Below are 13,234 nucleotides of genomic sequence, written 5' to 3' on the forward strand. Positions count from 1 at the left end.
TCTGCCACCAGCTTCCAGAAGCTGCTACGCAGCTGGCTGGCGAAGAACAGGGGGAGGGCCCCTCGCCGGAGGGGAAAGCGAGAAGGGTAGCGTCTTTAAGGGATTTAACCTCCCACCCGGGGGGGGGGGCTCCACGACACCACCCCCCGCCTCCAAAGATTGGGACGGCGCCTCCATTTCTGTTTTGGGGCTGAAGGCTGGGGCTTGTGGATGGAAGCGGGTCAAAGGAAACGGTGATTATCACCTGGGAGGGGGAAGGGGGTGCCATCCTCCTTCCTTCCCTCTTCCTCAGTCTGCACCCCCTGCAACCTCTCCCCCCCCACACACCTTCTCGGGGTCTCTCCCCCCCCCCCCCGCCCTTGTTGCTAAGGCCCAGACCGTCATCCCAGCAACAGCCTCAGTCATGTGACCGGCAATGGCGGCGCTGACGAGAGGTAGGTGAGCCCGGCGCCCCCCACACCCACCGCGCGCCCCCCGGACCCTGCTCGCACCCCCCGCGCGCCCTCCCGCTTCCCCTGCGCCCCCTCCTCGGTCTCCTCCTGCGCGCGGCGCCGGGGGGCCCGGGCCCGACCCCGCCGATCCTCTTGTCTGTTACCCTCCAGCCTGGGCCTCCATTTGGGGGTTCTGGGGCCCGCGATCCGGCCGACATGCATCCCCACCCAGTGGTGGGGCTGCGGGGGCTCTGCCGAGCCGGGGATGCGGGGAGTTGGTTCCGGGTCGCGTCTGGCAGGAGGTCGTTGGGGGGAGGGGGGGAGATGCGTCCGTTGATGCCCCCAGGGACCCTGGCCCTTCCTGGCCGCCCTTGTCGCCAGCCTCTCTCGGGCGGGCGGGACTGGCCCCGTGTCCGGCCGGGGCTGCCCCAGAGGAATCGGACCCAGCAAAAGCTGTGGCCCCGCCTCCCTTCTCTCTGCCAGCAGGACTCGGAGCAAAGGACACCTAGGTCCTGGCTTCTCTCTGATGGGGAGGGGGTGTTCCACCTGGATGGACCGAATGAGCCGAGGCTCTCGGGTTCCGATTTCGCTTTCTGAATCTTGAGGTGCATCTGGCCTTGAGGGGACTGGGAAGGAGGCACAAACGGAGAGCTGCTCCCTTTTGGATCAGTCAAGGAATTGAGGTCACACAAATGGCCCTTCTATTTGGGCCGCATTTGGAGGTGTTGTAGGGATAGCTCTGTAGCTGAACACAGCAAGACCGGGTGCAGGGAGGGGGTGGTGGTGGTGGGCAATATCAGGGTGCTCCAGCAGGTCCCCTGCGTGAGCTCCACCCCTCCTGAAATGCAGCCTAGGTTGCTGGCAGGCCTGGACTTCGTGCACTGGGTTTAAAAGGTGACAGCGAGAACTTTGTTATTGCAGGGGCTTCTGCCACTCGGTCCGCATTCCAAATAGACTCCAGCAGAAGGGACTGGGTTAACACTCAAGGAAGTCTCCCTAGCACTAGGAGCGGAATTATTGGCAAAATGTGGAGCAGGGCGAGAAGCTGGGGAGCAAAGGAGATATTCTTGTCCTTGTGATCTGAGGGAGGTGGCAACACAGACCTTCTGTGTGTGGGCTTTTCCCTTCCAGACTTCTCTAATCTGTGTCCCTAGGCTTTCTTAAGAGCCCCAGAGCTGAGGAAGAGGAAAGTTAGCTTGTTGAAGTTCCTTCTTTAGGAACTTGGCCAGAGGCTGGGGATGAAATCCTGCAAAAGACAGGGAGAGGAAATGGAAGGAGGAGTTTTTGTTTTGCTTCTGGGCTGACTGGGGGAAACGGTAATGTTTGTCATCCTAACCCCTCCTCCCCCACGCCCCCCTCCCCTAGTCCTGGTCAGCTGAGTGTGGAGACAGAGGGAATTCTGCTGTCACCGTCCATGGGCTTCCCAGGTATCTGCCTTTAATGGAAACCCCAACTCTCACCCTTAAATTGGTTTCCTCCATTCCATGTTCCTAGTAATCCCGTTCCCGGGAGATTGACCCCCAGGCTCTGTCTGTCTCGTGGGTTGCTGGGTGGGGGCACGTGGCAATGGGAGAAGGGGTTTTCCACTCCTTTCCCTTTCCACCCACCAGGTCACACAACCTACAAGTAGGGAGTGAGGACAGAGAGCGCGCCTGCATGCCAATTCTAAGCTCTTGAGGATCAAAGTGAGCAAAAAGGGGGGGGGTGTCGAAATCTCCTTTCCTTTTACAGAACCCAGTCCAGAGTTGGGGAGGGCCAGGATGCTTCTGTGATCTAGGGAGGAGTGTAGGAGAACCAAGACTGATGCTTACCTTAGATGACAATAATAAAGTTAGAGCAGCTTTCTTGCTCTTCAGGGGGTGCTGGAGTTTGAAAGATGGGAGGGACTGGAACATGAACTTGGGGGAGGAGTTGGGGGTTGGGCTCTGAGAGAGTGGAGGTAAGATAGGACTGGAAAGGAGTGGGCAGGAGGAGGCACTGGTATCTGTGAAATGGGGACCCCCCCACCCTGAGTCCCTTTCACCCTGGGGGCAGTGTCGTTCGTCCTGTCCAGAATGGCAGCCTGTGGAGGCACCTGCAAGAACAAAGTGACTGTCTCCAAGCCTGTGTGGGACTTCCTGAGCAAGGAGACCCCCGCCCGGCTGGCCCGGCTTCGGGAGGAGCACCACGTGTCCATTCTCATAGACGGCGAGACTTCTGACATCTATGTTCTCCAGCTTTCCCCTCAGGGGCCGCCCCCCGCCCCTCCCAATGGGCTCTACCTGGCCAGGAAGGCCCTCAAGGGGCTGCTCAAGGAGGCAGAGAAAGAGCTCAAGAAAGCTCAGAGGCAGGGGGAGCTTATGGGCTGCCTGGCTTTGGGGGGTGGAGGGGAGCACCCTGAGCTGCACCGCCCAGGCCCGCCCCCTCTCCGGGCAGCCCCACTCCTGCCCCCAGGGGCCCGGGGGCTTCCCCCGCCTCCTCCTGCCCTGCCCCCTCCTCTCCCTCCCCGCCTTCGGGAAGAGGCGGAGGAGCAGGAGAGCACCTGCCCCATCTGTCTGGGGGAGATCCAGAACGCCAAGACCCTGGAGAAGTGCCGGCACTCGTTCTGCGAGGGCTGCATCACCCGGGCTCTGCAGGTGAAGAAGGCCTGTCCCATGTGTGGCCGCTTCTATGGGCAGCTGGTGGGCAACCAGCCCCAGAACGGGCGGATGCTGGTCTCTAAGGACGCCACGCTCCTGCTGCCCAGCTATGAGAAGTACGGTACCATCGTCATCCAGTATGTCTTCCCGCCCGGTGTCCAGGGGGTAAGAAGACAACGGCTGCCCTTGCCCTTCGGTTTCCCCGGGCTCCTTGTGCTCTGATTGTCCTCTGATTTAGGAAAGCTGGGTGCGAGGGGAGTGTGGTTGTTAGATGTGATAGAGTCGTGTGGTCTGTCTCCTGGGATGCCTTCCCGCTCAGCTCAGTGCCCTGGAGCAAGAGGCCCCCTTGAAGCCTAGCTTTTCCATCCCCACGACCCCAAGGCACCCATGAAAATCAGGTATGAAAGAAAGGAATCGAATTCTGTTTCCTTGATGAACTTGGATGTTGACAGCTATTGTCAGCAGAGGTGAGGTCTGTGAGGATTGCGGCTCAGGTGCAGGCCAGCACAGAGGGAAAAGTCTGACCTCCCCTCAACAGTGCTGGGAGTGCTCCATTCCAGATTTATGAGACAGAAAACTTTGTCGACAGTTGAAGGTTAAAACAGGAGCGGCCAAGAGCCTATAGGTGTCTTCTTGCTTGGCGAAGAGTAATGTCCAGTTCTGGTTTGCAGAAAGATGAGGGAGCTCTGAAAGAGAGGAACAGAAAAATGGAACAGGTTAGACAGTGGAGGATGCATGGGGAGTGCTTTCAGGTGGAGAAGGGAAAGCTGACAGATAAATAATTCTGTCTTCACATTTCTGCTGAGTTGTCTGGAGAGTAAGACCCAGCTTACCTTCCATCACTTTCGAGAATACGTTTGTTGCTCGCAGGATTGGGAGAGCAGAAAGAACTTCTGAATGATGAATATTTTGTCTGGAAACAGGTTTCTGGTGCCCAGACCCTAGAGCTGGTCCTTCCGTGGAAGGCTGTCACTGCCCCAGCATCATTAGCTGGGGGTGCACAGCCAGAAGGCTGGCCACCACGACCCTCCATGGGCCTTAAGATGCACAGCTGCTCATTCTGCCTCCCCATTCCCCCAGGCTGAACACCCAAACCCAGGAGTTCGGTATCCTGGCACTACTCGGGTGGCCTACCTCCCGGACTGCCCCGAGGGCAACAAGGTGCTGACCCTGTTCCGCAAGGCGTTTGACCAGCGTCTCACCTTCACCATCGGCACCTCCATGACCACAGGGAGACCGAATGTCATCACTTGGAACGACATCCACCACAAGACCAGCTGCACAGGGGGACCACAGCTGTGCGACATTCCTTCTTCCCTTCTCCTGGCTCTGCCCCTTCTCCCCATTCCAGCAGAGGGAACCCCTTCTCTGTGGGAGCCTCCTAACTGGAGAGGACCACCCCCAAACTATTCAACCATCTTGTCCATCCCAGTGTCTCCTGTAATCATCCTGGTCCTGATGTGCCCAGCTTAACCTACAAAAATCAGCAGAATTGGGCTCAGTGATCTTGGGTTTGGATAACCTTAAGGAAGGTGGGGAGGGGCGAGAATGGGGCACCAGAATGAGGGTGAGCATGGGGGCAGTCTGAGTAAGCCTGACCCTCACTTCTCTTTGCTCCCAGGTTTGGGTACCCGGACCCCACCTACCTGACCCGGGTGCAGGAGGAGCTGAGAGCCAAGGGCATCACGGATGACTGAAGGACAGCCCCTCCAGCAGGACCCAGCGGAAGCCTCTGTTCTCTCTCCCTCTGCCCCCCTCGCCACTCTAGCCTGGGACTGTCTGACGGGGAAGGAGTTTGCAGAGGGAGGGGCGATCCCTTCCCCAGCCCCCCACCGGCCGCGCTTCAGTGCAGTGTGAGCCACTCCCTGCTGGCAGAGGCGCCGTCCCGGGCTCTGCTCCCCTCCTCCGCGTGTACAGACTCCCAGCCGCCCTGCCCCCTCCGTTGCCCTTGGCTTTTTCTGGTACGTGCTGTGCTCCAGGGACCGCTGAGAAAGGGCCTGGGTGGGAAGGGAGGGTCTTCGGAACCTCCCACCCGCACACCCTGCTGAACTGTGCAGGGGGAGGGATCCGGCCGCAGGGAGCACCCTGGGGCCGGCTGCGTGCGTTCTTCAGAGTGAGTTCCCCCTTCGCCCTGAGCCTTGCCCTTTCTCTCCTGTCTCTCTGTCTCTGTCAGTCTTTCTCCCGCTCTTCTTTGCCCCCAATAAGGAGCCTCCTTATCCCCTTCTGGAATCGCCGCCAGACTGTAGCTTTTAATTTAATAAAAATAAAGTAAAATATGCAACTCTCTCTGCCGCGCCCCTTCTGTTCTGTGGGCCGGGGTAGGCGTGGGGTGGGGGGGCTGGGCCCGCCGAGAAGGGGCGGGGGCGGTGATGGGGCGCTCCCGGGGAGCCTCGCCAGGCTGCCTGCCTCCGGAGGGCCTGGGACTGCGGCACGCAGTCAGTGGGCTCCAGGATAACACAGCGAACCCCTGGATCGTGCTTCGACGGAGGACTTGGGATTAAGAGAGGTTTGTTTGTTGTCGAACGCCGGTTGTAGAGAGAGACAACCCTACCCCTTCAGAAAAGTTTGGCTGGGGTGGGAGTGGGGGCGGAGCCGGGAAGGGGGGCGGATTCGGCGGCGGCAACTCCCCGGACGCACGCAGGCCTCAGAGCCCCCCAGCTTCCGTGCCCCCTCGGCTCTGAAACTTGGAGGAGGGTAGGGGTCCAGCATGAAGCCCCCGGATCGCCCTGGCCCTGGCCGCACTGACCGGATACTGGGGGTCATGGGGGGCATGCTGCGCGCATGCGCCCTACCCGGGCAGGAGGGGGTAAGAAGGGGGACCAAGGTGGGGTCGGGGTCTTTAGCGGGCTCCAGGACGGCTGCACCCCGCAACTCAGTATACCCGCAGACAAGAATTCTGCGTAGTCGTCGCAGGAATTCAGAGTTCCATTAAGAGGAGCGTAGGCACGTTTTCGGGTGAACTAACTGCTCTCTCCACCGTAGCCTCGGCGACCCTTTTGTAAAGAGTGGGTTTTGACAGAAGGGGAAGCGGGAGGTGGAGGCTGGGCGTGGAGGGCGGGTTCCTTACGACTGCTCTGTACCCGCAGCCCTCGAAGAGAAGCCCCCTAGGGCCGGGGGGTACCGAGCCAGAATCTAACTGGACGGAGGGGGATCAGAGAGGGGAGAGCGATCGTGAGGTCCCCGCCTGGGTTCCGCTGCTCGGTAAGAAGCTGGGGGTGGGGTGGCGCCCAGTTTGCCATCCTGCGCAAAGTGGCGAATTAAAAAATATGCTGCTCGTATTAGCATAAAGGTTCGCATCTAATTTGCATGAGACTCTTAGAAACGTTGAGACCTCCACGCTTCTTCTCGCCCTCTAGTCGGCTGTGAGTCCTCCACCTCAGCGGGTCCCGAGCCCCGCTGGCGGAGTGTCCCCGCGCCCCACCCCTGGCCCCTCGCCAGCCCAGTCTCCAGGACTTCGCCTTAATTGGTGATTAGCCTCAGCTGGAGTACCGGGGCCTGGAGGAAAGAAGGGTCCGGCGAGAGGGCGGCACCTGGGCTGTGTTCCCCACAAAGAGCTCCCCATTCACGCACCCTCCACTGGGGGACCTTGTCCCCCGCCCGCCCTCCTCCCGCAAGGCTTGGGACAGTCCCAACCCCGGGACATCTTCGTGCAGGCCAAGGCCCCATCCGCCGCGCCCTTCTCCGCTGCAGAGGCCGAGGGGCGATCCTGGCAGACCCCGCCGCAGGGCTCAAGCCCCACCCCAGTGCTCCGCAGCCGGAGCCGGAGATGCGGGAGGGAGGGGGAACCCGGGGGCTGGGGAGCCCCGGCTAGAGGGGAGGGGCGGAGGCGCTGGGGACGTGGAGTGGGAACGTGGTGGTGCCTGGGGGAGGAGGGGTTCGGCTGAAGGGGGAACCGGAGGGAGAGGGCGGAGCTGGGCCGCGGAGGCCCCTCCCCGCGGCGGCCCGGCGGCGGGGCCTGTTATTCCGCTCGCCGCTCCGCCGGGACCCGCGCCGCGCCAGTGACTCGGGGAGTCGGCCCCCGCCTCCTCCTCTGCCCGGGCCTAGAACCACCCCCAATCCGAGAGGCCGGAGACGGAGCGGGAGCGGCTGCAGCATCCCGGCCCAGCTTCCTCCACCATCCCTCCCCTCCCCGCTGGACATCTGGACCACCCTGGGCCCCGCACCGGCTCCGGAAACCCTCCCCGCCCAGTTCGGCGGCTGGGCCCCGCGCCGCCCTCTCTGCAGAGCCCCCAGCCCTCTTCCAGACCAGACTTCCGCCTACCCCTGGACCCCCGCTCTCTGTTCCCTCCCTCCCCCCCTCCCCCAGCCTGGAGCGGGGTAGGAGGGAGGGGGGGTGTGCACCCTGCGCCGTCCCCGCCCCCCGTGATTCCCCCTGCATGGCCGACCCGGGTGGGAGGTGCGGGGGGGCCCGGGCGCCATGCGGGGGGGGCAGAAGGAGGGTCGCTGTGCCTGTCCCCATGTGATCCGAAAAGTGCTGGCAAAATGCGGCTGCTGCTTCGCTCGGGGGGGACGTGGTGAGTGTAAGGTCTCCAGGGCTCAGTGTTGAGTCGGGGGCGGGCTGAGGGGTTCAGGACTTGCCTTCGTCCCGGCCCTAGGGATTTAGAGGCTGGAGACGATGCCTGTCTTTTCCAGGAGAGTGACTTAATAGCTGATCTCAAAGATTCTTCTCTGCCTTCATTTCTATCAGTTCAAGTTAAGGAAATTGGGGAAGGGGCAAGGGACTTCTCTCAACTAGGTAGGAGAAGAACCCATTCATAATCCCCTTAGGCCTAGAACCACATCTACCCTCAAATCCTTTTGCTGAAAATCTACTTCAGATCTGTAGAGGGACGGGGTGGGGGGTAGGAATGAGGGATGAGGGGGCTACCAGGGGCTCTTTGACAAATCTCAGCTCCTCTGTCCCTGAGCCAGGCCAAGGATAACTGATGAGCTCTCCTCACTTGCCCCCTCTGTTGGGTTTTTGCTCGTGTTGGGGAGGTGGGCTGCAGAAGTCTTTCCTTTTTATAGTGGTTACAGCAGCTGGTGGAGGAGGGGTCTGGGGGTGGCAGATGGGCTCTTAGCTCTTTTTGTCCCCCCTTCTCAGAGAATGGTCTGTACCCATTGCAAGGGGGAGGGTTACAGGAGAGCAGATGGCCACCCCCAGCCTCTAGTGTGCCCAGATGGCTGCCCCCACTGCCATGCTCAGATATGAAGGAGCCCCCACGTGTAACTGGGGGTGCCGGGCATAGGGAGCCAGGCGTTTACTGTCCTTCCCCCCAAGGGTGCCCTGGTGAAATTTTCTTCCTGGCCAAATCAAGTGAGGATGGCGAGAGAGTGAGCCCTGGGGGAGAGGGGCCGAGCATCACAGAATGGAGCTTCTGGGAGCTCCCTGGGGACCCCGAATCTGGAGCTGAAGCAACATGTCATTCCCTTTCTCCACCCCCACCCCACCCCATCAGAGTCCTACTCTATTGCTGGCAGTGAGGGGAGTATCTCGGCTTCGGCTGCCTCGGGTCTGGCGGCCCCCTCTGGCCCCAGCTCTGGTCTCAGCTCTGGCCCCTGTTCTCCGGGCCCCCCACGGCCAGCCAGTGGCCTGAGAAGATGGTTGGATCATTCCAAACACTGTCTCAGTGTGGAGACTGAGGCAGACAGTGGCCGGGCTGGACCATATGAGGTGAGCAGGGCACCACAGAGGCATGTAAGACATCCATGAAGAACACCGGGAGAGGGCGGTTGGGTGCTACTGGTCACGGGGAGACACAGCTACTGTCCCTGACCTTTGAGACTTGACCTTTGGCCCCTAGAACTGGATGCTGGAACCAGCCCTCGCCGCAGGAGAGGAGCTGCCAGAACTGAACCTGCTGACCACATTGTTGGGGGGCCCCGGGGATAAGACACAGGTATGAAGAAATAAGGGCTTCCCAGATAGCTCAGTGATAAAGAATCTGCCTGTCAATGCAGGAGACACAGAGGAGTTATGGGCTGGATCCCTGGGTCGGGAGGATCTCCTGGAGAAGAAAATGGCAACCCATTCCAGTATTCTTGCCTGGAAAATCCCATGGACAGAGGAGCCTACGGGGCTATGGTCCATGGGGTTGCAAAGAGTTGGACATGACTCAGAGACTAAGCGTACATGAAGAAATAAGTCTGGGGTGGCTTCCCTCACCCAAGGGCCATCCATTTGCTTACTCTGAGATGTTCCTCCTTCCAGCCCCCTGAAGAGGAGACTTTGTCCCAAGCCCCTGAGAGTGAAGAGGAGCAGAAGAAGAAGGCTCTGGAAAGGAGTATGTAAGTGTCTACACTCTCTCTCCCTGACCTCCCCCCTCCAATCACACAACTTGCGGAGGACTATCTCTCACATTTTAGATTTGAGACTTGGGATTTCCTCCGAGGTTGGCCGTGGTAATGAAGGGGCTCCTAGTCCAGGAGAGAGGAAGTGGTTAAACCTGTTCTCTCCCCAGGTATGTCCTCAGTGAACTGGTAGAGACAGAGAAAATGTACGTGGACGACTTGGGGCAGATTGTGGAGGTAGTTCCCTTTTCCCTTCCCAGCTCTGGCCCAGCCCTTCCCCTCTTCCCAGGGCTATGTTAGGAGATGCTTCCTTGCTCCTCTGTCCCACCTCCCCAGTCTCCCAGACTTCCTGGACTTGTTGAGGTTCCCACTGGGATGGGCCCCACACACTCCTGCTCCCTTCCCACCTTCCCACAGGGCTACATGGCCACCATGGCTGCTCAGGGGGTACCCGAGAATCTTCGCGGTCGTGACAGGATTGTGTTTGGGAACATCCAGCAAATTTATGAGTGGCATCGAGAGTAAGTGATGGATCCCCTGAGAGCAAGGGGGAGGGGCACACGTCTGGCGGCCTCTGTGTCCTCGCCATGGGCCCACCGTGGCCTGAGGAATGTTTGGAGAGACTTCCTGGGGAACACCACGGGGCAGACAGCTCTGACTCGCCTGGGATGGGGTGTTTGACCTGCGTGTCCCTGGCTACCCGTCCAGCTATTTCCTGCGGGAGTTGCAGCGCTGTTTGAAGGATCCTGATTGGCTGGCTCAGCTATTTATCAAACACGTGAGGCTGGAGGGCGTGGCGTCCAGAAGGGGAGGGGCTTGGGAGTGGATCAGGCCTCACTGCCTTGACTCTAAAAATTTACCCGCTAGGAGCGCCGGCTGCATATGTACGTGGTGTACTGTCAGAATAAGCCCAAATCAGAGCATGTGGTATCAGAATTTGGGGACAGCTATTTTGAGGTCAGTGGCTGAGATACTTTGGGGAAAGGGGGACAGAATCGTCAGTACGAGCCGGCTTTCCAGGCTGCAAAACCACCCCGTCTGTCCCTGTCCCCAGGAGCTCCGGCAGCAGCTGGGGCACCGCCTGCAGCTCAACGACCTCCTCATCAAACCAGTGCAGAGGATCATGAAATACCAGCTGCTGCTCAAGGTCAGGGCCACCTGTTTCCTGGGGGGCACAGCAGGTTGGGACAACCTTTTCTTCATTCATCTCCCCAGGGTTCCTAAGGCTCCCCCTCAACTTCCTGGGGGCCCTCACCTGTGTCCTCAGGGCAGGGTGTGAGGGGTCTTGCGGATGTCCTCGTGACCTCCCTGAGAATTTCTTTTCTGTGTTTTAGGATTTTCTCAAGTATTATAGGAGAGCTGGGATGGATACTGAAGAGCTGGAGGTGAGGGCTCCCATGTCTCATAGGACACACCAGTCACACCTATCTTCTTAGTCTCCTGGGTTCCTTTATAGCGCTATCTGGTTTATAGGGGGAGGCTGGTTGAAGAGGTCTGAAGAGGCCTCTTTCCCAACGTTGACAACGCTCCTCTCTTTACCTGCGTCCCAGCAAGCGGTGGAGGTCATGTGCTTCGTCCCCAAGCGCTGCAATGACATGATGACCCTGGGGAGACTTCGGGGGTTTGAGGTACGGGGATGGAGCAGAGTTCTTGTGCCCCAGGCTGAGTTCCTGCAGGGAGTTGTCTGCCTCTCCTGGGGCTGACAGGAGCTGGCTGGTCAGTGTCAGGGGGAGGAGGGAGGAGCAGAGAGTTGTCCCCTCTTCTCTTCTGGTTTCTCCCAAAGGCCGCTCTCCTTTGGTTTCAGGGCAAACTGACTGCTCAGGGGAAGCTCTTGGGCCAGGACACATTCTGGGTCACGGAGCCGGAGGCTGGGGGGCTGCTCTCTTCCCGGGGCCGAGAGAGGCGTGTCTTTCTCTTCGAGCAGATCATCATCTTCAGCGAGGCCCTGGGAGGGGGAGTACGAGGTGGATCGCAGCCTGGTTATGTGTACAAGAGCAGCATCAAGGTGGGGAGGGGTCTGCCTGGGGTCAGGGAGGCCTCTGAGAGGACATCTGGCTCTGGGATATTTGTTGGAGGGGGCAGGATCCAGAGTAGGGGCTGAAGAATTTGGGGGCTGCCTCCTCTTTGCCAATCCAGGTGAGCTGCCTGGGACTGGAGGCGAACCTCCAAGGTGACCCTTGCCGGTTTGCACTGACCTCCAGAGGGCCAGAGGGTGGGATCCAGCGCTACGTCCTGCAGGCTGCGGACCCTGCGGTCAGTCAGGCCTGGATCAAGCAAGTGGCTCAGATCCTGGAAAGCCAGCGGGACTTTCTCAATGGTGAAGCCCAGCCCCTCACTCCTTCCCATCCTCTCTCACCCCTTTGATCTCCCGAATCCCTCCCTGCCCAGTCTCTGATCCCTGCCCTCTCCCCTCATCTCCACTTTTCCACTACTCACTCAAGATTGAGTAACTCAGAATCCCCCTAAAGCCTCAAGCAGCTTACATTGGCTGACAGTCCTTGGGCGGGGAGGGCAGAGTGGGAGAGCATGGCCTGAGCAGAGCCCCTAGAGAGGGTGTGTCTCTGCTGTAACCCTCCTTCTGTGCCCCTCTTTGCCCCAGCGCTGCAGTCGCCCATTGAGTACCAGAGACGGGAGAGTCAGACCAACAGCCTGGGGCGGCCAGGAGGGCCTGGGGTGGGGAGCCCCGGGAGAATTCGGCCTGGAGACCGGGCCCAGCTCCGCACACACACACCCATCAATGGCTCTCTCCCGTCCCTGCTGCTGTCGCCCCAAGGGGAGGTGGCCAGAGCCCCCCTGCGCCCAGACACGCAGGTATGAGGAATGAAGCTCCCTGGGTGTAAGGGCAGAATGCGGGGGGCCTCCCTCTCGGTTCCGGGTCCCCAAACCCCCATATCATCCTTTTCTTCCACCACCTTCCTTTTGTCTGCCCCTTCCTACTTCCCAGCTCTTGCCCTCCCCCACTCCAGTTTAACCCTGGGAGACGCTGATGGTCTCAGATGATCTAAGATGTCTGGCAAGAGGGCGTGACTCGGAGCTTACACTGACAAGACAGGAGTGAGGGTGGATGCCTGAACTTCTTTGATTCTCCGACTTGAGTCTCTTTTCAGGCCCCCAGTGCCGCCCCCCAGGCTCCTCATGACCCTCCTCCAGTTCCACCAGTTCCGGACACCCCTCCCTGCCGAGCCAGACTCGCCAAGCTGGATGAAGATGAGCTGTAACTGGTGAAGGCCACGGGGCTGGTGCTGACTCAGCCACTCTGTTCCCCCAGGAACTTCAGGGCAATCCTTCGGCACCGCTCCAGAATTCCTCCCTCTTGGTGTGTCTGGAGGGTGGGCAAGGCTGGGAGTGGTGTCAACTTGGAGGAGGGCACCTAGATTCAAAAAGACTTCTTTCTGCCCAAGGAACACAGGTTCCTTCAGCTCCCACCCCTATGCATGCATCACAGGTCCCCCCAAAAGGAGGATATGTGGGTGGGTGGGTGGGAGGGCTGGGGCAAGGGCCAGATAGAAATGACTGGTTTTGTTTTTGATTTTTCTGTTTTCTGAGAATAAAGGTTTTGTTATATCACTAAAGCTGCTGTCTCAGCAGAGGGAAGGGGAAGCTGAAGTTGGGGTAAAGGAGTGTGGAAGCGATCAGATGGCCCCCTCAAATCAGTCACTGGAGGCAGGGTCTGGTGAAAGGAGAAGGGTGCAGGATGTAAGATAGAAAAATGTAGTTATCTCTGTCCCTCACTTGCAGCTGCAGCATCTCTCAGTCCGGGTCTTGGGGCTACAGGAAAACCCTAGAAGCTTGCATCCTCCCTTTTACCCAGCCCCTTTCCCTCCTGTCTGGTCTCTGTTCTAGACGCCACTGGGAAAGCCCGCTGTGGGCTGACTTCCCACCGTTCCCCCAACACCCAGATGCCAAAGCACTGAA

The 13,234-nt window shown here is 59.7% G+C and overlaps 2 protein-coding genes across 5 annotated transcripts; both read left to right on the forward strand.

Moving 5' to 3' along the window:
- Nucleotides 1-66: 66 nt before the first annotated feature.
- Nucleotides 67-5,335, forward strand: DTX3 (deltex E3 ubiquitin ligase 3). Of its 2 annotated transcripts, none has more exons than XM_043446602.1 (6): nt 67-434; nt 1,797-1,858; nt 2,042-2,116; nt 2,485-3,214; nt 4,130-4,347; nt 4,671-5,335. In XM_043446602.1, the coding sequence occupies exons 4-6, from the start codon at nt 2,486-2,488 to the stop codon at nt 4,744-4,746; spliced, it is 1,023 nt and encodes a 340-aa protein (XP_043302537.1). In that variant the 5' UTR covers nt 67-434; nt 1,797-1,858; nt 2,042-2,116; nt 2,485; the 3' UTR covers nt 4,747-5,335. The 2 variants fall into 2 exon arrangements, with proteins under 2 accessions (XP_043302537.1, XP_043302536.1); XM_043446601.1 differs by having other exon boundaries at nt 69-434; nt 2,466-3,214.
- Nucleotides 5,336-5,419: 84 nt separating this feature from the next.
- Nucleotides 5,420-12,891, forward strand: ARHGEF25 (Rho guanine nucleotide exchange factor 25). Of its 3 annotated transcripts, XM_043446747.1 has the most exons (17): nt 5,420-5,555; nt 6,136-6,250; nt 6,406-7,563; nt 8,488-8,702; nt 8,833-8,928; nt 9,240-9,316; nt 9,490-9,556; nt 9,737-9,840; nt 10,028-10,097; nt 10,187-10,276; nt 10,374-10,466; nt 10,654-10,704; nt 10,870-10,947; nt 11,124-11,324; nt 11,456-11,636; nt 11,919-12,130; nt 12,427-12,891. In XM_043446747.1, exons 3-17 carry the CDS (start codon nt 7,467-7,469, stop codon nt 12,535-12,537), a joined length of 1,743 nt encoding a protein of 580 aa, XP_043302682.1. In that variant the 5' UTR covers nt 5,420-5,555; nt 6,136-6,250; nt 6,406-7,466; the 3' UTR covers nt 12,538-12,891. The 3 variants fall into 3 exon arrangements, with proteins under 3 accessions (XP_043302682.1, XP_043302683.1, XP_043302681.1); XM_043446748.1 differs by lacking the exon at nt 6,406-7,563 and having other exon boundaries at nt 5,423-5,555; XM_043446746.1 differs by lacking the exons at nt 5,420-5,555; nt 6,406-7,563 and adding an exon at nt 5,655-5,855.
- The last annotated feature ends 343 nt before the right edge of the window (nt 12,892-13,234 follow it).

The sequence above is a fragment of the Cervus canadensis genome, chromosome 25 (assembly GCF_019320065.1).
Source record: "Cervus canadensis isolate Bull #8, Minnesota chromosome 25, ASM1932006v1, whole genome shotgun sequence".
Classification (NCBI taxonomy): domain Eukaryota; kingdom Metazoa; phylum Chordata; class Mammalia; order Artiodactyla; family Cervidae; genus Cervus; species Cervus canadensis.

Excerpts from the sequence above, each read along its gene's own strand:
- ARHGEF25 (XM_043446746.1), top strand. The coding sequence starts at position 5,757 with ATGAAGCCCCCGGATCGCCCTGGCCCTGGCCGCACTGACCGGATACTG. Across the intron at positions 9,317-9,489 it reads AAGGCTCTGGAAAGGAGTAT|GTATGTCCTCAGTGAACTGG; the intron begins GTAAGTGTCTAC and ends TTCTCTCCCCAG. Across the intron at positions 10,948-11,123 it reads GGAGACTTCGGGGGTTTGAG|GGCAAACTGACTGCTCAGGG; the intron begins GTACGGGGATGG and ends CTTTGGTTTCAG.
- DTX3 (XM_043446601.1), top strand. Across the intron at positions 3,215-4,129 it reads TCCCGCCCGGTGTCCAGGGG|GCTGAACACCCAAACCCAGG; the intron begins GTAAGAAGACAA and ends CCATTCCCCCAG. Across the intron at positions 4,348-4,670 it reads TGCACAGGGGGACCACAGCT|GTTTGGGTACCCGGACCCCA; the intron begins GTGCGACATTCC and ends CTTTGCTCCCAG.